Source organism: Nipponia nippon, unplaced genomic scaffold, assembly GCF_047370975.1.
Source record: "Nipponia nippon isolate SJK-2023a ecotype South Korea unplaced genomic scaffold, ASM4737097v1 scaffold_1, whole genome shotgun sequence".
Lineage (NCBI taxonomy): Eukaryota > Metazoa > Chordata > Aves > Pelecaniformes > Threskiornithidae > Nipponia > Nipponia nippon.
In genome coordinates, this window is record NW_028262290.1 from 79,741,606 (window position 1) to 79,765,903 (window position 24,298).

Consider the following 24,298-nt stretch of genomic DNA (forward strand, 5'->3'; position numbering starts at 1 on the left):
CTGACAGGTGATAAGGGGCTTATTTTATTTATAACAACAAAGCCTCAGACTCTCCACCAGTATAGATCTATATAGTTTTTACTACTTGTTATATAAACTCCTACCAGCTAACAGTCTACCTACACAAATTAAAAATTATCCCCTACCACAAAGTTGATAATAAATATCTTGATTATTTTTAAAAATAGTTTTTGCCCTAAACTTTAAGTTAATGAACATTAAACTGCATTTTATGACAGTTGGATGATGCAGAACAGACGCCGAGCTAAAATTTCATTTGCCAAATGTCCTATGTAAAACAGAACACGTATGTAAAACTGGAGTATTAGTAATCCAAACTACACGGTGAAAACAATAGAAAAAATTGTCAACTATATCAGTGCCTGCCAACCATTTTTCTGGGACTTCAAATGGAAACTTTGCCTGAACTGAAGATTCCAGAAAATAATGTTCCATTTTAGGAACTCTAATTGCTTATTAGGATGAGTACGTTCTCTTCTGGGTATCTATTTCTCATTTTGAGCTGACTGACATATAGCAAACGCTAATCAAAAGTCTGCAATTAGTATGCTTTTGTCTTGCAGATTTTCCTCTGCCAGTGAGCCTTTGTTTGGACCTCTGGTTGGACAGGTAGGCTCAGCGCCTGAAAATGATGCCTGCCATTCCCCTCCACGATTCCTGTCAGTCACAAAACACCCCAACCAACCAGCCATCCAAAGCAGCAAGAGGTCTGTAAGCAAACTCAAAACTTACCAACTGACAATGTCCATCTGCTGACCAACATGTTTATTTTTTTCTTGCTGTGTAAGGTATAAATGATAACCCTCTGAGGAATACAATGCAACTTAGCACAGCCATTGAAAGTCTTTCTTGTATTTGTGCCATGCTTTCCTTTTCCTAATTAAAGCCAGTACTTCTAATTATACCTCCCATGTGCTACCCTAAATGATTTCTGTCCTTCCATAATATTTTTTCAAGCATCTGGAAAGTGTTCTGTCTCCTCCTTTCCACACTCGTCATTTATTCACATTTTTGTAATTTATCCATAGAAATCAACACGTTAAAAGTCTCCTGATTACTTTTGTTGCTTTTCTCCAAACTCCTTCCAATTTTTCAATGTCTTTCCAACAGCAGAATGATCAGCAACTGCTGTAGGCCACAGATAGTTTCCCAAGCCAGTCTGCCTAGGTGGACTATAGCTTCTGGGGACTAAGGCATAACATACTCAGGTGGGCTTCTGACATTTCTTTATAAGAATTATTTGAGCCAACAAGCAGGGGCAGCAATACCAAGTAAGAGACACCACACACAGTCCACGGATCCAATGAATGAGATCAAGAGTAATGCAAACCTCTTTTATGAAACTTATTTTGTGCAAAATCCCAATCCATGTAATAGTAATTAGTAATAATATTTAATGATCACCTCTAAAGAGTTTATGAAGTTCAATTGATACCTGGACGCCTGCTTGCTCCTACTTTACCTACAGAAATCAGTACTCATGAATGCACAAATGGTATCACAAGGCGAGAAAGAACCAAATAGCAGGCAACTGAAAAATTTGCAAGAGGAGATCTTTTACAAGCACATATCCTATACATTAACTGACTAACAGTTAACTTCCGTTAACACAGAAGTGATAGCAGAACATCTAAACAGAGACAACCTTTTCTTAAAAAGATACTATGTCTAGGACCTGTAGAGATACTGTAAATATGTCTTTCCTGGCTATAGGGAATAGTGCCTTCAACATCATCATGCTTCTCCTAAGAATATTTCATATAGATTACAGTCATTTCTTGTCTGGTGTAGTGCACTCCTAATGTAATTTTCTTTAAGTTTGAACATGAGACAATTACAAAGAAAAGCTCTTTTTCCTCCATGGGCTTTTATATTCTGCAATAAAAACATATCAAAACACCAAGGTTTCAGAAAAAGACTGTTTCCCTCTGGTTACCAATGTCTGCTCTCGGGCAAGGGGAAGAAGGGGAAGAATTCAGTTTATATTTTTTCGAATTTCTGGAGGAAAAGCTAAGGGGGGGGGGGGGGGGCTGAAGACAGAAGTTTTCTCAACAAGTAAAACTCTGCAACGGCAGAAGTAGCTGCAAGCAGTGATGTTTCTGATGTGCCATAAAATTCAGCTGCTGTTGTGTTCCCAGCTGGAGAGACAGAGAGAACTGCTATAATGCTAAACAAGTAGAGACATCAGGTTGTGAATATTTGGTTTTTAATGCAGGGAAAGAAGTCTTTTCAAATTGTTGCTTAAACACCTCCAGCATTTTTGTTGGGGGCAAATTTTTGGGCTCTCCTATCATTAAATTACACACAGCAAAAATAAATAAATACATCACACCATCTGCCATAGAAAAACCTTGTATAAATTAACACTTTCAACAAGTTTAAACTTAAGTTACCAAAGAGACTTGCTTCTTTTCCATCAGAAAACTGAACAAACACACCCAGTGCATTGAGGATTACAGTTAGCATTTCCATTGCTGTTATCATGGAAGTCAAATCATTTGCCAGAAAGCTCTCTCTCTCTCTCTCTAATCCATCTGCCTGCTTGGGGTACGTATGGCTATAAAGTTTCCTCCTTGCACCTTCCCTAGGTATATGAGGATGGTCGTGCCTCACAGCAACATTAAAAAGTTGTGCTATATATTTAAAAAGTATGCACAGTAACAACCAGTTCTGTAAAGCTGTAATGCATACATTCTGTTACCACGTACTGGCACTGGAAGCCGGCATAACACACAGGGTGAAGCATAAGCCTGATTATGTGTTGCTTCCACATTGCTGTCGCATTGCCCGATACCAGAATATCCTTTCCTGCAGCTTTTATGAATATTAACTGCAGACAAACCAAGAACTGTAACAACTTCTGTCCAAGGATCAACTTAAAAATTCAATCCACAATGGTTACAGAGTCAAAACAGTCATACCACTCCTCCCATTTTCAGAGAAAATTACTTTTCATAAGCTTTTGAGGGGTGGCGCTACTGCAAGCGGGCTGAACACACACATTCAAGATCACACCTACCATTTCGTTTCACAGAAGAGCTCATGAGAGCCTTCCAAGGTAAAGCATTAGGACAAAGCTGTTATGCAGACAAAATCTTTCATGTACAGTCATGTTTGTTTTTTGTTTTTGTTTTTTTTTTGATATGCAACAGAAGAAACATACAAAGCAAACCACAATTACAAACCTCTGCACAAGCAATAAATAGTAGACAATTAAGGTTTCACCCACCTGGGATCTTTCTGAATGCTATCAATGGAAGGTGACCTAGCCAAGGTCCCTTCAGGTGGGATGGCTGGCCCAGATTTGCTGTATGGTGATTCAACAGAAGGACAATACTGCAGCTGTCGGTAGGGGTCTGCGTAATTGGAGGCTGGGCCGGCCGCATAGCTGGCCCTCTGGAAGGTCGCTGTTGCGTTCTGTGTGCCGTGTTGACTGCCTGTGCGCTGTAAGGGTACGGAGTCGACACCAGGGGAAGATGGGGCTACGACAGGAAAGTAGGGACAAAGTAAAAAATTGAGGACCTGTTCACAGAAATGGTTAACCAGGTCTAGGCAGAGGAAAAAAAAAAAACAAACCAAAAACACACACATATAAAACAGGGGTTCAAAAAGAATGAGGAAAAAAAAAAAAAAAAACAAAACCAAACAACATTGTCATTTTCAAAACCATCGAAGTAAATAACCATCAAACGAATTGCTAAATGACATGCCACTTCTGGACTAGAAGACCTTTACACCAGTTAGACTGTAGCAGTACTTGGGGTTTTAACTGCACTAACCTGAAATGAAAAAAGTGCAGAAGCAGCATGGGAATAGTCAAGCTAAGATTCACAGCCACCACTGAGAGAAGCTTTTGCAGTCCTTACAGGGGTAGCAGTCAGCCAGATCCACCAGCAGAAGGAGGGTCAAACCAGGCTCAAGAGTCCAAATTGAGATGGATGGCTTTATGGCAGAAGAAATAGACAGCCGTAGCCATCCCAAATTTGTAGTCCTGGTATCCATAAAGCAGGTAAAACCAGACACCTGCTACTGAGTCGCTGTGCACGCTTCGTTAATGCATCTTCTGCGTATTTCAGCTTAAGTAATACTTAGGGGACTGCTACTGCTAACTCAGTCTGAAAAAGAGCTAAGCACAAGGTAGTCACATAGATGTCTTAATGCACACCAGGAACGGCTGTGCTCACACACCACAGCTCAAGATTAATGCATTACCAGTTTTGAGCAGCTTAACCAATAGGTTTAAAATGACTTAACGGTTTTGCGACTCAAAAATCTTATTAATCTCTCTTGTAGCCCACTATCTTTCTGTTACAGCACTGCGTACTGGAGATCCAGTCTGCTTTACGATTCTTATAAAACATGCAGTATTTTTGAACCAAAGTCCAGTTAATGGCAAATGGATTATCACTGTAAGGGACAGAGGACCAATATCCACATGATCTTTGGCCTGGAAACAAATACAAATTAAATGCTGGCTCTGCTGAGAAGGAAATTCAGACTGTCTGAAGTGGCATGTGAGCTCATGGTGGCTCCCATTTCCCCCTGTCCCAAGACAACAAGAATACTTCCACCAGCAGGAGCAGGCCCGGGTCCAGGACTATTTTTTGCTGGGTGAAATTCATATGCTAAACTGTAGGCAAAACCACATATTCAAGAGACAGATTTTCATAATAGATTTCCCAATCATTTCTCATTAACATGCACATTTACATTTTAAGGAAATAAATATTTAACATATTATAGGTCCATGAAAGGGACTTCAAGCATATTATCTCAAAGTGTCAGCAAATGAAATACAGTGAACTTTAAATACAATTACAGCAGTTTTGTCTGACCTACTACTTGTCAAAGTTACAACACCTGAAAAATTTTAAATTTGTATCAAATCTTTGCCTTATTTTTCATTTTTTCTTATGGTTCTGAAGTATAGAATTTTAGAATAACAAGTATTATAACTTTGTTACAAACATAGATAAGCGGGATCACCCACTTATCTACTGCCCCATCATTGGGAGTGTTCAAGGTCAGGCTGGACAGGGCTTTGAGCAACCTGATCTAGTGAAAGATGTCCCTGCCCATGGCAGGGGGGTTGGACTAGATGATCTTTAAAGGTCCTTTCCAACCCAAACCAGTCTATGATTCTACGATTACGTTAACTTACATACACAGCAACATTTTACAAGTATTGCTTTTGTTTAATTGCTAGTATTTACTTCCTTAAGAAATGAGTAATAAGACACATACAGACCTTTTCATAAAACTGCATCAGTTAAAATGCAATAACAGTATTAGCATCCTGAAACATCCCATGCACAAATCATGCTAAATTCAGTGTTAGGAAGACACAAGGAAAACATCACATTTTAACAGAAAATACACACAGTTCAAAACCAAGATTTGGTGCCTTGTGAGAAAAAGAATAATAAAAAAAAAAGTTAGAGAAAATACTGGAAATATTTTCAAGTGAAAAAGCAAAAATGTAATTGTATACTGACATAGCATACTCTTAAGTATTGTCACTCCGCAGAACATGCTGCTAGCTTTTGACACATTATATGGGGAATTGCAAAAAACCCTACAACACTAATACTGCTGAAAACAAGAACTTCATTGTAACGTGGATTGCTTTGCAAAATATTCCCCTGTATTTTCCTTCCTCTCCTTTGCAAGACAGCTCAATGGAAATCGTGTTTGTTTTTAAATTTTTTGAAAACTTTTCTTTCTATTTTCTCCTTTGTCTTGTTATCAAAATAGGTATTTATATGAACTGAAACTAGCTGTCACCCTAACACCTACATGCTTTTTGAGTCACTCTGATTCATTTCTCAAATTATCTTCCTAGCAGACTGTTACTTCCTTTTGAATTGTATCACAATGAACACAGAAGTGCCATAGTCAGAATATGAGAATGAGACAAATCTATGACTTAGTTAAACATTCACAAAGAAGCTTGTTTGGCCAGCGTTACCCAGATCAATTAAAAGAAAAACCAAAAAAACCCCAAACAACTAAACAACTAACACTTTAGAATAACTTCTACATCTAATTTGACTACAGCCACCTTCAAGGACTGTAAAAGGGTTAAGCTTTAGCAGACATTTTTACACAAATAATTTCATGTAAAACTGAAGCAAAGCCTTCTCCTACCAGTACATTACTCTTTAGGCAGCCAGACTTACTGACTGAAGCGTGGCTCTTTAGATTATGGCAAACTTTCCGTCTATTAGGATTTTTCTTCTATCTAGCTATTAAAACAGCAAAGCTGTAGTGATTAGGTCTATTAAAATAAGTAAATTCAGAAGTCCATTTGTGTCACCCAGCAACAGTAAATGTTCAGTGAGTACAGGGGCATCCAGAAAGCACACACTTGGAATAGACCAGAAAGCGTTCATGTACCAGCTATGTTTGCAGATGGTCATGCAACCTTTTTATATATTTTTAAATTGAAGACACTTACCCCTTGCTCTAACTTTCGCATTTGACTCTCCTCTCAAATCCAAGCCAGCTACACCTTGACCAGAATCAGCTCAGTGTGGGTAAGATGCAATACTGCTTTGACAAGGATCAGGGGTTTGCCCCAGCAAGGGAAGAGAGGGGCGGGAAGGAGTCATAACAGAAGTGCTATTTCTGGAGAAATGGGCTGCTTTCCCCTCTCCCAGCACCAGCCACCAGCCCAGCCTTCCTGGGATCTGGCCTGGTTAAAGCAGGACCATGGCCAAGTCACACTGTTGCCCTGGGTCTATGGCAGACCCTATTCTGCCTCTGCATAAAGATACAACCAAAAGTCATAACCAGATTGTGAAGAAGCAGGTCCAGTTTTGTGGACACCTCGCTGGTTTAACAAGAAGCTTGGCGGTAAAGGTGTCCACAGAACTAGATCTGCCTACAGTCTTCAAAAGTCCCCAAACTGAGAAGACCAAGATTAAAATCAAAGAAACAAAGGGCCTCAAAACCTTACTTATCCTGTATCTTGCTTTACCTAAGTGACCACCCATGAAAGCGCTGTTTCTAATAGTGACTGCTGCCCCCACTTTTTAAAAACTTACACGGAAATTCAGTGGTTTATGTCAGATAAATAAGTCTCTCAAGTTCTGCTCTGCTCCTTTTGCACTGGTCAGCCTACCTGCGGCTCCTTCCCGGGACCGCTCGGCACAGTGGCCTTGCAGAGGCACTGGCATCTGGCTGCCCCTTCCAAGCGTCCCACTCCACGCACACGAGAGGGGCTTGTACGGACCGCAACCGGCAACGCTGAGGCTGGATCACACCAACGGTAGGGTCACAGCACCCGCTCTGCTCCAGCTAGCGGACACTGAGTACAGCAAATAACATGCTCCGTAGTACGCCAATAAATCTCTACACATTCGTGAAATTTTAAACTTCAGTGCGAGAACCATGCTTGAAGAGGAGAATTTTAATTTTGCGTTGAGAAAAGGGTTTCATTGAGAATTTCCAAAGAGAGCATTTCGCACTGTGCAAATCAAGAACTATCGTCTCAGTGAAGAGATTTCAGTTTGTCACCTAAAGATCTAAGACCTTGTTTTAATTGGGCATGTCATTAATACCTTAAAAATACCGTATCATCTCAGCCCTTCACTACTGCAGCACCAAAATCACATCCCCAGAAAACAGAGCATCTGGGGTACTACACAGGCATTGAATATGTTCTTACAAATCTTTGCCAAAGAGAAAGAAAAGCCCCTATTAACTATAATGAAAACCCTCCAAAGACCTGATGTATGCCCTGACTATGGCTCTCTTGATTGCAGAAATAGCATATAGAAAAGCCAGTCTTCATAATTTCCCTGTGGCTTTTTCATAGTATTAACAAAGACACAGCAACTTTATACATTAATGTCAAAAATTTAGGTGTGTCACTAAATACACTCACAGGCTCATAACGAGATATTCAACTTAGAAATTCACTTTCAGATTTCATATCTTCTTTTCAAATCTATGACATCTCCAGAAACAGCTAACAAAACCAAAAAGCAAGAACACGTTGATTTAGGCAGGGATACTATTGCACCATACCTAAGTATGTTAGGGAGACCAAATTCACATAAGAACTGCTAAAAAGTTCAGACCTTCTAGAAGTCAGAGGGCATTTTGCCCAGTTAACATATGTAGGATCAGACCTTCAGAAAGGATAAACTCATTTATGAGACTTATCTTGCTACACCTTCTTGCTGAAAATTACTTGGCTGATGCTGCTGTTTGGTTTGTGGATATTAATCTTGTAAAATTTTCCTCTTGTTATTCTATACTAGACATTCAGTTCCTGTATTAACCTTCTCCTTGTGCCTTTCATACCGATTTCACAATTCTTTACTTTTTCGTTTTTCCTTTCTCTTTTTCTTCACTGATTTGCACCTGCAGTTGATTCTTACTCTCATGTGAAAGTTGAAAATTGGATCTCAGTAAGGTGTCCTTTCAGTGCAAGGTATGGCCACCATCCCTCCACGAGTTCATAAACAATACAAATGCAGTGGATTCTGTTGGTAGCAAATATATAGGAAGATTTATAAAACAGATAGTTTTCCCATCTAAGATGCCATAAAAATAACACAGTGCATTTTCTGTCAATTAGGAAACAGAATCCATCAAGTTTGGGGGATACAAACACTTTTTATCTCTAGATGTTAAGTGAGTGTTGCAGAGCATGCACCAGATTTTTTTGCAATAGAAGTTTAACAAAATAGATTATAACCAACCTAGGAGCAAATCAGCAATCCAAAGCAACAAGCACAAGCAGTCAAGTTTAACACTGTTCAAGACGTATGATGATATGTATATAATAATAAATTTGCTTAGCAGTTACTTTTAGCAGCACTTTTCCACATTGGAAATGTAATATTTTAGAGAAATATATGGTTGGTGGAACCTGAAAATATTTACTGAAAGAGGAAGAAAAACATCCTATAATTGATATTAACAACTACCTCTAAGGTAGTTAAGATTTTATGAAGGCACTTGTCATATCCTCTGTTCAAACTACACACATACAAAGAATTTCGTACTTTAAACACGCAAACTGAGAGCAGAACAAAAAAAACCAACCTACTAAAGGATTTCAAGATACAAGACTCCAATTTAGATTTAAAATGCTCAGGACCATCCGCAAATTATCAACACCGCAGACGTCTTATGTAGCTTGGCAACTTTGCTACATAACGTCTTGCAGTCAAAACAGGAAAAACACCGTCAAAACTACTGTAACTTTCTATTCCTCATTTTCCATTTTCTCCTCCCTTACTTCTCCGCACTCTTTATTTTGTCCTATTTAGTTGCTGATCTTGCAGTCAAAACTCCAGTCTCCAAATTCTCAGCCAGAGAGAAATAAAAAGAACTTGGAAATCTTCCCTTGCATCCTCACAAGCCGGGCTCTTTTCCATCCAGCCAGCCTTTGCTCTCAATGCATCAGCCTTTTAGGGCTTCCAGGATTGCATCGAACTCCACACAGTCAATTGGAAAAGCCTCTTTCCCTCTATCACCTCCATGTCCTTTCCCATTCTCAGGGATTTCTAGTTATGCTTCAAAGACTCAGCTAGCCTCGTTTGCCCCAATTCTTTCTGCTGGCTCCATCTTTCTCCAGATGCTCATTTTTTGTGTATAACAGGGGAAGTACAACCTCCTTCCCTCCAGTCAGCTCCACCATGCTCAGCTCAGGGCCTTCAACAGCCGGGCATGGCAAATAGCCAGTCTCCCTGCTGTACCAGGTATGTATGCCTTTTTAAGGGATCATAACGTGCCGTACAGGGGAAATGCAAGCAAACAAAAGAACTAGATACTGAACAGCATGGTACTTAGCAAAAAAGGTCTCTCTTCCACCCACAAACACGTTAGTCACAATTTCCTCAGGTACTGGTTATACCTGGCTGTCGCACCTACTTGTAATTAGTGTCTCTAGATGCTGTTGCAAGCATGTATTCAGTAACATTTTTATCATCGGATGTGCCCATGACACAGTAAGGACGAAGCCTTTTTATCAAGGAAACATCCATGTCTCTTCCAGATGGCATCACAGGAGATTTACGTTGTTCGTACTTTCCCATCCCATCTTCAAAACCAGGAGGTAGCTGTTTAGCCGCTATGCTATTACTTTTATGGTAAATACTCAGTGCATCCCCGAATTAGTTAACAGGTTCATTTTGACCGCTGGCAGCTGCAGAGTACTAAGCCTAATGAAGATCACAAACATACTCAAAGTGATTGTACGCCCCAGTACTGAATTATTACCCATTTGCCATTTGATTCTTTCAAAAAAATCTTTAAATTATCTCCTGACCATCGCTGTATTTACATGCCACTGTTTTGCAGGAGAGCAACTCCTTGCTTCACAGAAACCAAGGAAACATCACTTGTACTCTGCATATTGTCATGTTCAAAAAATCCTCTTCCAGTGCAAAAACTGACAATCTTTGAAGACTGAAGAACTGAAGTTGTTACTGCACTGATATATCCTTTCGTTTTGATTTTCTAAGAGCGTTCTTTAGATCTGACACTAATTGTTACAGTAAGGCTGAATGTTCCTTTGCTTAGAAACTGATGTTTTTCCATAATGCAGAAAGAATTGCTGAAAGAAAATACCGCTTCCTCCGTTTCTGAGCTAGTCCTCCGTTTACAGAACAGCTGGTATCTGGTCACTTTGAAGGCTCCTTTTGTCTATATTGTTCCACTTCAGTTTGTACATTCTCCCACTGCCTGTGTCTTAGTTTACTTTTCATACTTATTTTTTGTTTGAAATATGTACCTTTTTTCTTTTTATTCAACAGTTCCATTGAGGAAAGACGTATAACTACCGTTGCCTAACCCTTAGCACATGGAAGAATTTTCTTCCTCACCAATTTAGACTTGGCATTTCTTTACTAGTAATTATTTTATTTATGGGCTCAAGTATGTGATTAGCTGGTATCAATCTGAAATCGCCTAATTCCATTAGGGATAGCAATGGAAGCAAGTACATACCTTATGAATAAAGTAATCTATAAGGATTTTTGTACCTCTAAAGCAAATTTTAATGAAGAAATAGGTAGACAAGTAATTCAGTAAGCAGCAATAGTGACAGAGTTTGTATCTTAGAAATTTGTATGTCAGTTCAATAGATACGGTGCCCAAGCTGAATGAGTTCCAATCAAAGTTTATTTGCAGCTGTGCTGGATGCGACTTCAGTGACATCTGAAGTCAAAACTGGAACGCAGCCTCTTCCACAGCCAGGTCTGTTACACGGCTTCACTGCTGTGCCCAACCTTACATCCTCACACCCACAACCTTCTCAAATTCTACACCCTTCCCTCCAGTCATCCTTGCCCACCAGGTTCCAGAGTTAAAAGGTGTCCACCATGGTAATACAGCCTGTATCTCAAAAGCATATATAGCTAAAGCATCATTTTGAAATCTGTGTAGTCTGAGGGGACACCAAGGTTTTATGCAGATATTAGGATTCCCCAAGCAACTCCATATTTTCAATTATTTCAGATTCCCAACTCTCTGACTCAAGGCAGGAGTGACTTCCTTCCCTCTTCACAACCTAACAGAGCAGAAGCCATGTTTTTCCAAGTTTTCAGTATTAAAAAATATAATACTCCTTTCCACCTCCAGGAACTGACTGAATTTTAAGTTTGACAGATTTTAATCTCCACTAATATATGCAACTTTCAGACTCAGCTTCTAGCATGTTTCAGTGATGCTGCTCTGTACACAGAAAAAAAAAAAATAGTGCGTCCACATAATGTGATAATTGGATGCCAACTTTGGCTGCTAAAGGTGTTATGCCAAGATCTTTTCTCAGATTGTCTCTTGTCTCTCTGAGTTGCATCCCTCAATTTGGGGAGAAAATGCAGTTTAATTCATTTCTTACATGAGCATTTAAACAGAGAAAGTAACAACTGCCAAGGCCCTTAAAAGCATCTGCCCTTTCAGAATTCATGATACTAAAATTCGTCATGCCAGTTTCCTCACTTGAGATAAAATTCAACTCCAAGCAATGGCACTATACAAGACATACACATCACTTTCCTGCTCTTTGTGGTACTGCGTGGTTTCACATTGTGAGCATGGGACATAATGACCATAACGATTACAAAACCCGATCACAACATAATCGCACAGACCGTACTACTGCGCATAGACTAGCCTACTGCAATTAAATTTCTGTTTTCACTCCAAATTCTCCTTCTCTTGAAATCCTTCTGTTCAAAGTTTCCTGTCCAGCTGGCCAACATAAAACAGAACACATGGACAAAAGTCACAATTATTATAAAAAAAGCGTATAAATATTGTAAGACAATAACAGATTAACAGCCTGCACTGCACGATGCTGCAGCCATCAAGCACGTTGATGCCTTCTCCTTCAGATTTTGACTTCTCCCTATTTAGTACACTACAATCCTAAGTAATAAAATGGCTACTAACTGGTATTTTTTAGAACACCTTACTGAGCTTCAGCTATTTTAATTAATTGTTTCCACTTTGGAGTAGAGAGTTATTTTACTATTAAGTTAACCACATTTGTATTCAAGTGCCAGACCATGTGATATGTACACCTTAAACATTAATCTAACTTCTGCAAATGATAGTTTGAAAGTTGCCGGACCCATTATAGTAAAAACTAACATCTTTGAGTACTTGCTGTACTCGTAAAAACTCCAACCCTACATGTAAACTGCTGAAATTATGATAGAGGAAGAGACTACCTCTAAAAATAGACAGTCATATTAAAAAAAAAAAAAAAAAAATTACAGCTTGAGTTAAAAAAAAAAGGCTGGTGATTTTTAAAAGAGTGCATTTAAATATAATGCTGCAGAAAGAACGATCCTCTAACAAAAGCATTAGTCGTCTTGAAGACATTACTAGGTAGTTACCTCAGGCACGGCATTGTGTTTTTGTTCAGCAAAGATTTACAAGAAGGAGAATTATGAAAGGCGTTTGAATTGCTTCTTATTTCATGAATGACAACCTTGTATTTCTACACAATACTGAAGTAAATAAAACAGAATGTACATAGTCCTGCATCACTAAAGTCTAATGTGACCAGGCTTTAACCTGAGACTACACCTGCACAGTAAACAGATGATAAATACACAGACAGTGTCTGGCACACAGTAGACACTATTTTCTCAATAGTGGCAGATGAGATTTACAGGGTATGCACTTCCCTGACCAAGATTTTATAATCACACTTCTCCCTCAAGAGGTAGCAAAAGTCAAGGGAGATCATAGAATCATCCAATCATAGAATCGTCAAGGTTGGAAAAGACCCTTAAGATCATCGAATCCAACCGTCAACCTAGCACTGCCAAGTCCATCTATAGCATGTCTTCAAGCACCCTATCTATCCGTTCTTTAAATACCTCCAGGGATGGAGACTCAACCACTTCCCTGGGCAGCCTGTTTCAATGCTTGACCACCCTCTCGGTGAAGAAGTTTTTCCTAATATCCAACCTAAACCTCCCCTGGCGCAGCTTGAGGCTGTTTCCTCTCGCCCTATCACTCGTTACTAGGGAGAAGATCTGAGAGATCTGAGAACCATTCAGACATGCTCTAAGTCATCCTTCTATTAAAAAAGGAGAGTAGAAGAATTAGGAAATACGTAGGACAAACCACAAGCCTCTGGAGGTATCCTGTTCATGGGACAGAGGAGGAAGGCTGTGGATGCTGACCATTTTAAAAGGTTTCTATTCTGAGCAAGGATGAAATCTGGGCCATCTTCATATGGGTACAATTCCTCTATGGAACCCAACCATGGGCTCAATACTTCGAAGCTACAACTATTTTACTTGGAGAAATGCTTCTCCACTATGAGAGGGATATTGCTCACAGATTACAAAGGTGGTTCTGCATGGTTTTCACCTCCTGTCACTTCCCGCCCTCTCTCATTGCTCTTGTCCACAGCTTTACAGCGACCACTGGATACCACTGAACTTGAAAACAATGTCTTTTATTATACTCCTGCCAAAATTTTAACAGGAAGGAAATAAAAAAACCCCAAACAACCACACCCAAACTTCTCTCTCAGAGAAGATGCCACTGCACCTGGAAAAAGAATCACCTAAAAACATATATGCAACGATATAACACAGATAAGGCTACACCAGACACCCCGGATCCGTCAAATGAAATGGGATTATGACTTTGCATTGCTTTGAGGCGATTTGTTACTCACTATGCAGATCACTAAGGTATTTTGTGCTCAATTTACTTTGTACTGAAGATTTGTTCCCTGCTTGTTTCATATAATTCTCTCTCCCAAAGCAATGTTATCAAGTGGATGTCAGTTAGGAATACAGGTCTATTATCACAACATTACCAAACTAATAGAGATGCAGTGGTAGGAATAATTTTTCTTTTTAATTTCCCTGAAAACATTATATCCTATAGCCAGAACTCCATGCTGTGTGATTTACCAGCATGATCCTCAATTAATCTGCAGCTGTGGCATCACAGTGTGCCCCTGCACAGCACAGCAGCTTGTGACAAAACAAAAAAACCAAACAAACCTGTCCCCCAACCAGAAAAAAAACACAACCTAAGGAGAAAGAAGCAATGTTTGGTATTTATAACCTATTGAACTTTAGGACTGAACAAAAACTAAACAAAGACTTGAGAAGCAGTATAACAGACAAAGGTTTTAATCCAAATGGGGCAAGTCAAAGCTCATTTTTCTGTTGCTCCTCCTTTCTGCCTGAAGTGACAACTTTAAAGCCAAATAAAAATATATTTGAAACGAAGGTTCCCTTTTTACTTTCAAATGGAACATTTGTAATACAGGAACTAGCATGTAACAGGTAGCTTTTCATTAATAGCTAGATGCTGCTCTGAAACTGAAGTAAAACTATACCAATGTTGTCATTGATGCTCACTGTAAGAATCTGAAAACACCTAATTGCATGTATATAGGAAAAATATTTCTAGAATTCCTTTAACTCATTAATCTGAAGGCTATGGAATTACAAGTGATACTTCTGGTTAACTAAATTCCAGTTCTGTGCCAAGAAGCAATACTAACACAACCTGAAAAAGGATGAGAGAGCTGTGGCTCAACCGGGATATAAACTGCCCTGTGGAACCTGCCACTGGTGATGTGCAAGGCTCAAACTCAGAGTCTGATTCCCAGAGCTGAAGTTAGGTTTGCATGCCTTGCAGGTGTAGAAAGCTGTGAACCAAGCCCTCTATATGGGATTCATCATGACATTGAAATTGGAGTCCCACAATGTCATTTTTACATAGTCTCATTTCAACATAAGAACGCCGTGTTAATTTTCTAAATCTTTTTCAGCATGTTTAAGTCATAGACAACTTCAGTGATTTGAAATGGCTAAAGAGAACAACTTACCAAGGGACTGCTTGCTATAAGGTATTGTAAATGACTATCAAAAAGATCTCTCTCAAAGCGAAGGTTAAAAAAAAAAAAAAAACATTCTCATATTTGTTTCAGATATCATCTGAATACAAAGTGCAAGCTCCTGCACCTGGGTTGGGGCAACCCCCAGTATCAACACAGGCTGGGGGATGAAGGGATTGAGAGCAGCCCTGCTGACAAGGACTTGGGGGTACTGGTGGATGAAAAGCTGGACATGAGCTGGAAATGCGTGCTGGCGGCCCAGAAAGCCAACTGTATCCTGGGCTGCATCAAAGAAGCGTGGCCGGCAGGTCGAGGGAAGTGACTCTACCCCTCTACACCGTTCTCATGAGACCCCCCCCGCAGTACTGCATCCAGCTCTGGGGTCCTCAGCACAGGAAGGACATGGACCTGTTGGAGTGGGTCCAGAGGAGGCCACAAAAATGATCAGAGGGGTGGAACACCTCTGCTATGAGGAAAGGCTGAAAGAGCTGGGGTGGTTCAGCCTGGAGAAGAGAAGGCTGCGGAGTGACCTTATAGCAGCCTTCCAGTACCTGAACGGGGCTTATAAGAAAGATGGGGACAGACTTTTTAGCAGGGCCAACAGCGATAGGACAAGGGGTAATGGTTTTAAACTAAAAGAGGGTAGGTTCAGACTAGATATAAGGAAGAAATTTTTTCACGATGAGGGTGGTGAAACACTGGAATGGGTTGCCCAGAGAGGTGGTAGGTGCCCCATCCCTGGAAACGTTCAAGGCCAGGCTGGATGGGGCTCTGAGCAACCTGCTCTAGTTGTAGACGTCCCTGCTCATTGCAGGGGGTTGGACTAGATGATCTTTGGAGGTCCCTTCCAACCCAAACTATTCTATGATACTGTTACAAACTACTTCATAACCACTAAAAAAGAAACACCTTAAAAGGTTAAAAGTTTAAAGTTAAAAACCTTAAAAATGGTTAATGAACAGTTTAGTTGTAAAAGCAGACACAGAAAAACACTATCCGTTTGTGATGCCACACAACTGCAATAAAATAGACTTAATTATTCTTGAAAGAACAGTAAATCACTGTATAGGATACGGACGTCTAACTTTTTTCATATGGCCAATTTTTCAAATATTGGAAAATTGCTTCTTCACAGTATGAAAAAAACTTCACCTTGAAATAATAACTTCTAAATATAACAAACATATCCAATACTTTATTACATATGAAGACAAGTATTTACAGTCCTGTGAAGATGATGTACTTTGGCTCAATTCATGCATCCTTTGTAGCCTCATGTTCTTTTTGTAAGGGATGACAAAGGAGGTAAGAGACATGACAAAATGTTGAGAATCAAAGAAAGCCTAAGCTGGACCAGCATAAAAAACATGCAGCAAATAAAGTACTTGGGTATTTGGTAGCAGCATTAAGCAGTCCATGCAACACCCTTCTCCATCCTTGCTGTAAACATCTCAACTGAAAAAAAAAAAAACCAAAAACCAAACAAACAAAAAAAAACCCCAAAAAACAAACCAAAAATTGACTTGCACCTGCTCAGCAGGTACTGTTCCCACAGACCACTGGCTCCCTTGCTGGCAAGGCAGAGCTGCTTGGCAGCAGAGCAGCACTCCCTCCCGGAGCAAGGCAAGGTCTCTGCCCCACCGTGCCAGCAGCAGAGGGAGGGCAGGGCAGAGGCAAGGAGCTGGTGACTGGTGCAGCTTCCCAGCAGCAACTCCACAATGTCAGACTTCTGCCTACCAGGTCAATGGGGCGGAAGTTCAAACAGGTTGGGCATGTGGCAGCCTTTCCTACAGGGAGGAAGCCTCCAGGGAATGGGGGCGAACGGCACGTGAACCTGGCACTGAGAACGGGAGGCAATCGGACACTGAAGAGCTGGGACTACCCTGCTTCACTTGTGCAATGCAAACAAGGAGAGGAGGAGAAGGTCAGAGCCATTTGAGCACCCACAAGCAACAAAACTAGCAACCTCCCCTCCCTACAAAAACACAAATGCAAACGCAAACAAACCAACAGTGCAATCAATTTTGTACTGGCTGTTCCTGTCTGGGGTGGCAGAAAAAGGGGGTTTGCTCTCCTGCCTCTCCTTTAGATCCTGACTAGAGACCTGACCCTCACCACAGGCACCTCATAAGACAGAACAAGGAGGCAGAAGAGAGAAACAGCCCAGCCATGTTGTGAGAAAGCCACCAGCTCAGTGAGAAGGGAAGAAATGCCAATTTTTCCCTGTAAATCTTCCCCTCAGACACTGCTTAACCTCCAGGGCAGCAAAGGCCCGGGCCAAGTGCAGCAGGGGCGAAGCAGCAAACACCGGCACGGCTGCCTGGGTCCTCTTCCCACCCCTCCAGCAGCACATCTAACCTGTGAAAAAAGACTGGACTCCGGGAGCAAACGCTGCCCCTACCCCACCAACTCAAGACACACTTTTACAGGAGAAAGACAACATTACAAATAACCAGGAGCAGTGCTTGACATAAGGCATCCCTCGGTACAGACTCCTTTCATTCAGCAAATAAAGAACCAGGCAGGAGTGGGAAGGAAGGCGGAAAGAGGAGGACAGCATCTGTCCAGGAACACAACAGTAATTCTCACCTTCAGCAGTTTTTCCTGAGCCGCATCACAGGACAATGAAACACAGAGTTTTTCCCTGCTGCTGGCAAAGCGCTTGAACAGAAACCACAGCCAGGAGTAACAGAGAACTTCCCTCTGAAAAGGAGCCCCCTTGAGTCTCCACAGCTCTCCTGACAGCGCTCTCCCTCTGCACAGAAACCCAGTTCGCGAAGAGCCGTGTTTCTAGTTTGCACCTGCCATCACAAATTTCCCAGGCCTCTTCTCTTTGATCAGCACTCTCTACCATGGCAGCCAGGAGGCGGTGCAGCCTGCGGCAGCACAGCTTTCAGTAACAGATGGCTTCAGAGGCAGTGGTGCGCTGGGGGAACCACCCAAATGTCCGTGGGAGGAACCTCGGGGAGACCTGGCCTGAAGGAGAGGAGGCCATCAGAGAAGCTGGAGGGCAGCCTGGCAACAGCCTGCACAGGCAGGGACATCGGGCAGCTTTGGAGGTAGCACGAGAAGTGCTTCAGGAGTTTCCCCGCCCCACACACGCTCCCCAATGGATAACCCATTGCAAAAGCATGCTTGGTAAACCCTTCAAGTCCCACGCTAAGCCACTCTTCAGAGGCAACGCAAACTTTGACTGCTTACCCTTTCACTATTCAACCTCCTTTCAATAAACCTTTCATTCTAGGGTCCTCTCTTTAATTTCAGCTATATCAACCACAGACCCTTCTCTTCCTTTTCCTAACCCTTTCCCCCCCTCCCTGGGAAGGACAGGAGAGTCCTCACAGTTTTGCGCGCCCTGTCTTCATCCAGGAGGCGCTTCAGCTCCATGCACCCAGCACTCAAAACTAACGCCAGCTGGCTGCGTAACCAATACAAAGCTGCTGGCCTTCCCACGACTGAGCTGCATCATGAGGCCTTCCCCACGGTGACCTTCAGGGGCCAGAGGCAGAGACGGTCCTTAGGCTGTGCATCCCGAGGCAATCCTTAAGCTTTCTTCAAAGCCGTCAAGGTTTCCCTGGTGCCAGTAAGACGAGTACGTCCTTCACAGAGCTGAGGTCGACAGGTTCACTCCTCCGGTGTATTTGCTGGTTCATCCTTGCCGCTTGTGTGACGCTGGGGACAAAGATACTTCCCCGCAGCCCCTGAAACCAGGGAGTGCTCTTAAAGCGTGAGCACTTTGGAGGTTTTGAGGTCTAAATGTCCACAGCTCATCAGCGCCACCAGTGCTTTTAAGCAGCAGCACTTATTTAATCTGATAAAGCCTCAGCAGTTTGTAGAGAGTTCAGAATAAGCTGAGACCTCCCGTTTACCACTCCTCCCTCCCAGGCTGCTGGGGACAGCACTCTTTCAATAACTTTATCTGGAAATCAGATCTTTTTTACAGAAGAGGGCTCATCTCTTTCACTGAGGGACCACAACGAAAGCAAGTGTCGTTACAAGCTGCCAGACAGGGCTGCCAGCCTCCAGAGGGTGATGGCAACCGGTCCCACAGACCCACTGCTGCCGAAGCTGTGCTCCCCTGCTGCAGGTTGGCACCGACAGCCCAGAGCCTGAGCAGCGAGGCTGCTTTCTCCTCAAGGCAACTATGGAAATCCCAGGCTTGCAAAACAGAGATTTTGACTGCTTGGACTCGTTTCATGTTTAACGTGAATTAAATGCCAATAACTAAGTCCCTAGTCAAAATTTCTAATTCTGCAAATAAGCAAGCGATTCCTGATTCTGTGTCCCACTCTGGCTGAAAGACAATCCTTCCCCCCTCTGAAGTAATAGCCCTCTTCAGATTCCAGTGGTGTTCATGTAAACATCCCATCAAATAAGCATATCTCTACTATTATTAACTTAGGATTTAAATTAGTAATTCAAGGCTTTTAGGTTTATAAGGAAAATAAATAAAACACCTGCCTGGACAAAATTTATTAGTGTTATTTAGTTAGGTTACAAATACAAGTTATAAGTTGCTATTCAGTAAGTAAATTGATTCGTTATTTATATTACATCCGAGTACTCCCTGCAAGCACATCTTTTGTGGATTCTCATTTCAAAAAGTAGAATTTCATGTTTATTGCTACTTTCAGTGCAAAAGTTTGGGCTGGTACTTTTTACATAAGAGAAGGCATTACCCTTTGAAGACCAAAAGGGATTGTTAAGTAAAAGCTACCAACCAAAAAAGCCTATGCAGCTACTGCTGTCAAGTTTGAAAGATTATTTTTAGCTTAGACAGCATGACAGTAACACACCCAGTCATAATTTAAACCACAAAGTGATGAAGAATTCATCTTGCCCCTATCTGAAGTTATGCTAGTAAGGGAGACGTTCAGTAAGCTCCTACTATTTTGTATCTTCTGCAATATGTAGCGCCTAGTGCAGAACCACCGTCATGCATTTCATTCACAAGTGAAATATAAGGAAAATACAAAAGTTTAAAAAAAAAAAATCACCCCAAACCAGTGAGTAAATAGAACAAGCAATTTAGTTTACCTCACAGAGAAATTTTAGCTTATTGAGTTCTGCTCACTGAATGCTGATTCACCTAGAGGATGAAAAACTCTGAGTGGGCTTTATCCTCAGTTGTGTAAACATTCCTGAATGTATTAAGTATTTAAGAGCTCACAAAAGAGAAAGGGGTGATGTCTACATTACAAAAAAAAAAAAAAAGTTTGCACTCTGTGAGTCACTTAATGAAGTGAAATTTTCAAATTCAGGAAGAATGTTCTCTTTAAAAAAAAAAAAAAAAACAAACCACAAAAGTAAATGGTTTGAAAGTATAACTAGCATAATTTTGGTTTCTAACGGGCAATGTTAGCTGCAAAGGAAAAAAAAAAAATCCAGGCTTTGGACAGAGTCCTTAGACTAAGTCTGCCTTCCCTTTTTTTTCCATCAGATGCGAAAAAGCACGCACCATCTTCGTGATTAAAGGTACTGCTGTAACAGACAAAAGAATATGAACTATGGTCTATAAAGGAGCACACTGAAGTCTTAAAGCTCCCCACCCCCTCACCACCGCCGCCACCACCCCAGTGTGATTCATTCACACAGAAGATACAGGCCATGAACCCTTGGCACATATCTTCAAGGCATACACAGCAATCTACATCCCTCATATCTTATACCAAATAGTCAAGACAAACAGCTATTCAGTCCTACAATAAAAAACACTTAAGACAACCCAATGAAGAAATAAAAAGTTATACTTCAGTTGAACTCCCTCCCCTCCTTTCTGCTAATTTGACAAAAATTGTATGGTCTCCATCAGAAGGGATATGTTCCTAAGGGCATTTGTGGTAGAGGCAGGAAGAGTCCAAGAGCTGATCCGATCCAGCCCAAAATTCCCTCTGAGCGCTGACAGCTCTTCAGCCTGGTTGTGTGGAAGGCTGGCAGCATCTGCAGCTAACAGCTATTGACGGAGCAACAGATTAATTGGCCTAGCACGCCTCCACCTGCTTTTATTTCCCCTGACCCTGATGATATGGACAGAGGGGGGAAAGCAAGGATCAACCCAACACAAAGCTGGACTGATGGCGTCGTTCTTCAGAATGAGCCTGGAGCAATGTTCAAATCCATATCCCAAATAGTAAAACAAAATTCACCTTCACAGGGCCCACTTTTGCTACCGAAATTAGCATTTTTTTTTTAGCTTTCCCTCTTCCCTTCTGAAAACCCATCTTCAGGTATTACCCACTAACATCCTGCATCCCAGTTTCATTCACTGTAATTGTGATCAATGTTGACAGGGTTTCCTTCCTTACGGAAGTGTTGTGAAGATTACAGCCACAAGACAGCCTGCTACTTCAGCATAGAGAACCAAGGGATATTTTGCAAATAAAACAAGAAACCCTCTTCAGGGCGTGACTGGGAAAGAGAGCATCGTATAGGAAATATGTGGCAGCCACATGTGGAACATGAGGCTTAAGGTTCAATATAAATAGTTGCTTCAATTACTCACGGCCTCCACTGCTCAGTGACTTAGGCAGAGGTGTTGTCCCCTTCATGCAAAGAATAGTAATCTTTTCTCACATACATGTATGACTCTACGCAAAACATATACTATGGTAGATTCTTTAAACAGGAAGGAAATGTTATAATGGTGTTCTTCAAAAAGTATAAAGCTGTTACAGGTACTTAACTAGAAAATTCTGTGGAAAAACTTTTTAAGGATTTTCTCCTGTACTCTGAACACCCAAAACTTGCATAAAGCAATAGAAATTTTTGGATATGCAGGAACTGCCAGCTTTGCCTTTGGAGAAATGGTTTTAAAACTTTTAAAAAAAAAAAAAAGTTTTAAAAGAAAGCAAAAAGTATCTTGCTCCAAAAAGTACACTTAACTTTTTCTGAGAATGGACATAATCTTCCCTCTCTGATCAACACAGCAAAGATAAAACACCAGTAATACTTACAATTCCTAAGGCAAGTTCTTTGTACATCTGCTTTAGGCTATTTTGGCTGTAGCATTTATGTACTCTAATTATTTTATGCATTAAATACCATAAATATCCCTGTTGATTTGTGATCTATTTGTGGGTTCCAACATACAGCTGTACTTCGTTTGGTTGAGAGGACATTCTGCAAGTAGGACTTGTACTCCAATGCATTTCATGGACAATCATTATTATTTATGGATAAACCAGTGATGCTAACAGCTTTTCTCTATGCCATAGTTCTATTTTATGTCTGTGTACCTATACCTAAGTGTACCTCTGTAGGAGAGAGGAAGAACATTTACGTATGATTCACTTCAAAAGCAAGTGAACAATCCTTTACCTTCATATGGAAGGAACTTTGCAGTCCCTTTGCAACACACAAAATACCTTTTGCAAGCAAAAAAACCTAGGAATTTCTTCAAAGACAACAGATTTTTCTCAAAGACAATACATAAGATTAATAAAAATATTCTCTCTCTCCTGAGTAAGCTCCCTTCCCAAATTAGCTTAACCTGCTGTACGTGTAGCACAACACAAAGTATTTCTCTGTTTTGTGCGTGCCTTTGGGGTTCCATTGATAGCTGCCATCTGCACAAGGTATTTTGTTTGACTGGCATGCACATAATACATTTTTTTTTTTTAGCACATCAGAAAGAGAAGAAGAATTAGTACTGAAGAATAAGGTATGTCTCATAAAAAGACAATCATGCAAGTTACATCCACCTACCTGTACTAGTGCGATATGTGCCTGTGTGTGCTGGTTGCAGAGGGTCCCCCTGACTCTGGCTGAGACTCCTCATAGGGGGCTTCTGATAAACTCTGTCTTCGTAAATAGGATCTATATGGTGTTCTGGAGACTGCAGTGCCCTTAACTCGGAGCCAAGGTGGCTGTGCTGGCTGCTGTAAGATGCCCGAGACCCAGCTGCAAATAGATTTATAAGAGACATTTAAGAGAGAGAAAAAAGTGACAAATACAGGATCTAACTTGATTAAAAGTTTACTTGAAAGTAGCATTTAAACACACACAAAAAACCCCAAATAAAACAAAGAAATAAATGTTTTCAACATACAAATACAAACAGCATGCAAGTGCAGCAACAGCTTCAGTTAATTACTTTAGTTGCATCATCCAGCTGCCTGCATCTACTCCAAGACCTCATTTCTTCCAAGGAAACTACGTATTTTGGAGACACAGATATCATGATATCATCTCTTCTTAAACAGAGACCAAAAAACCCAACCCCTCAAAAAAAAAAAAAAAAAAAAAGGCAGCTGTGCGATCCAGGAATTTCCTAGACCAAAGGGGTCCACAGGAGAACCAGGAATGGGGGAGAAGAGAAGAGCAGCAGTCAGAACTAGTTTCACATGTTACGCCCATATCTTAAGATCTACAAATGAAATAAGCTAAAGCTGATGAATAGATGTAGTTATACGAAGGCCGATCCTTTTGCTGCTTCACTAAAGTACAATAGAACGGTCATGCCTTATCAACATTTTGCCCTCAACAGTTTAAAAAAAAATCACATTGCTACGACTTCCTACAACTTAAATATCCACTGGGGATAACTAAATTAAACATGCCTCCTAGAAAAACTATTTTAAGGATACAGCTCTTTTTGTTTTGTTTTTGTAAATAACAAGATCAACTGGGATTATATTAAAACATGTACTATTAAAAATAATATTTTTCTATCATGATGTTTAAAACAGAGACTTGTATATTTCCAGCTGGGATTACGTTTGTCACTTGAATCCCTTTGTCACTTAGGTACTTCAGTTCTGTGGCCCATTAGCAAGATTCCCAAGGAGAGTCATGGGGAAGCCATACAAACATTACACATTTTGAAGGCACGAATCAAGCAAGTATGCAAGCAACACTTGACAAAGGTTAGGTCTATACCACAAAGTGGTAACATGCTATTTGTTTAGAAAATGTTTAGAAATTTGTTTAGAAAAGCAA

The 24,298-nt window shown here is 40.8% G+C and overlaps 1 protein-coding gene across 7 annotated transcripts in view; it reads right to left on the bottom strand.

The window, feature by feature from the left end:
* Window positions 1–24,298, bottom strand: part of CTNND2 (catenin delta 2) — a 690,230-nt gene that overhangs the window by 255,007 nt on the left and 410,925 nt on the right. For all 7 annotated transcript variants that reach the window (XM_087760877.1, XM_087760884.1, XM_087760869.1 and 4 more), the window contains 2 exons: window positions 23,066–23,260; window positions 3,251–3,503 (listed from right to left, as the gene is read on the bottom strand). In XM_087760877.1, coding sequence (XP_087617003.1) covers window positions 3,251–3,503; window positions 23,066–23,260 — 448 coding nt within the window. The remainder of the gene's footprint in view (window positions 1–3,250; window positions 3,504–23,065; window positions 23,261–24,298) is intronic.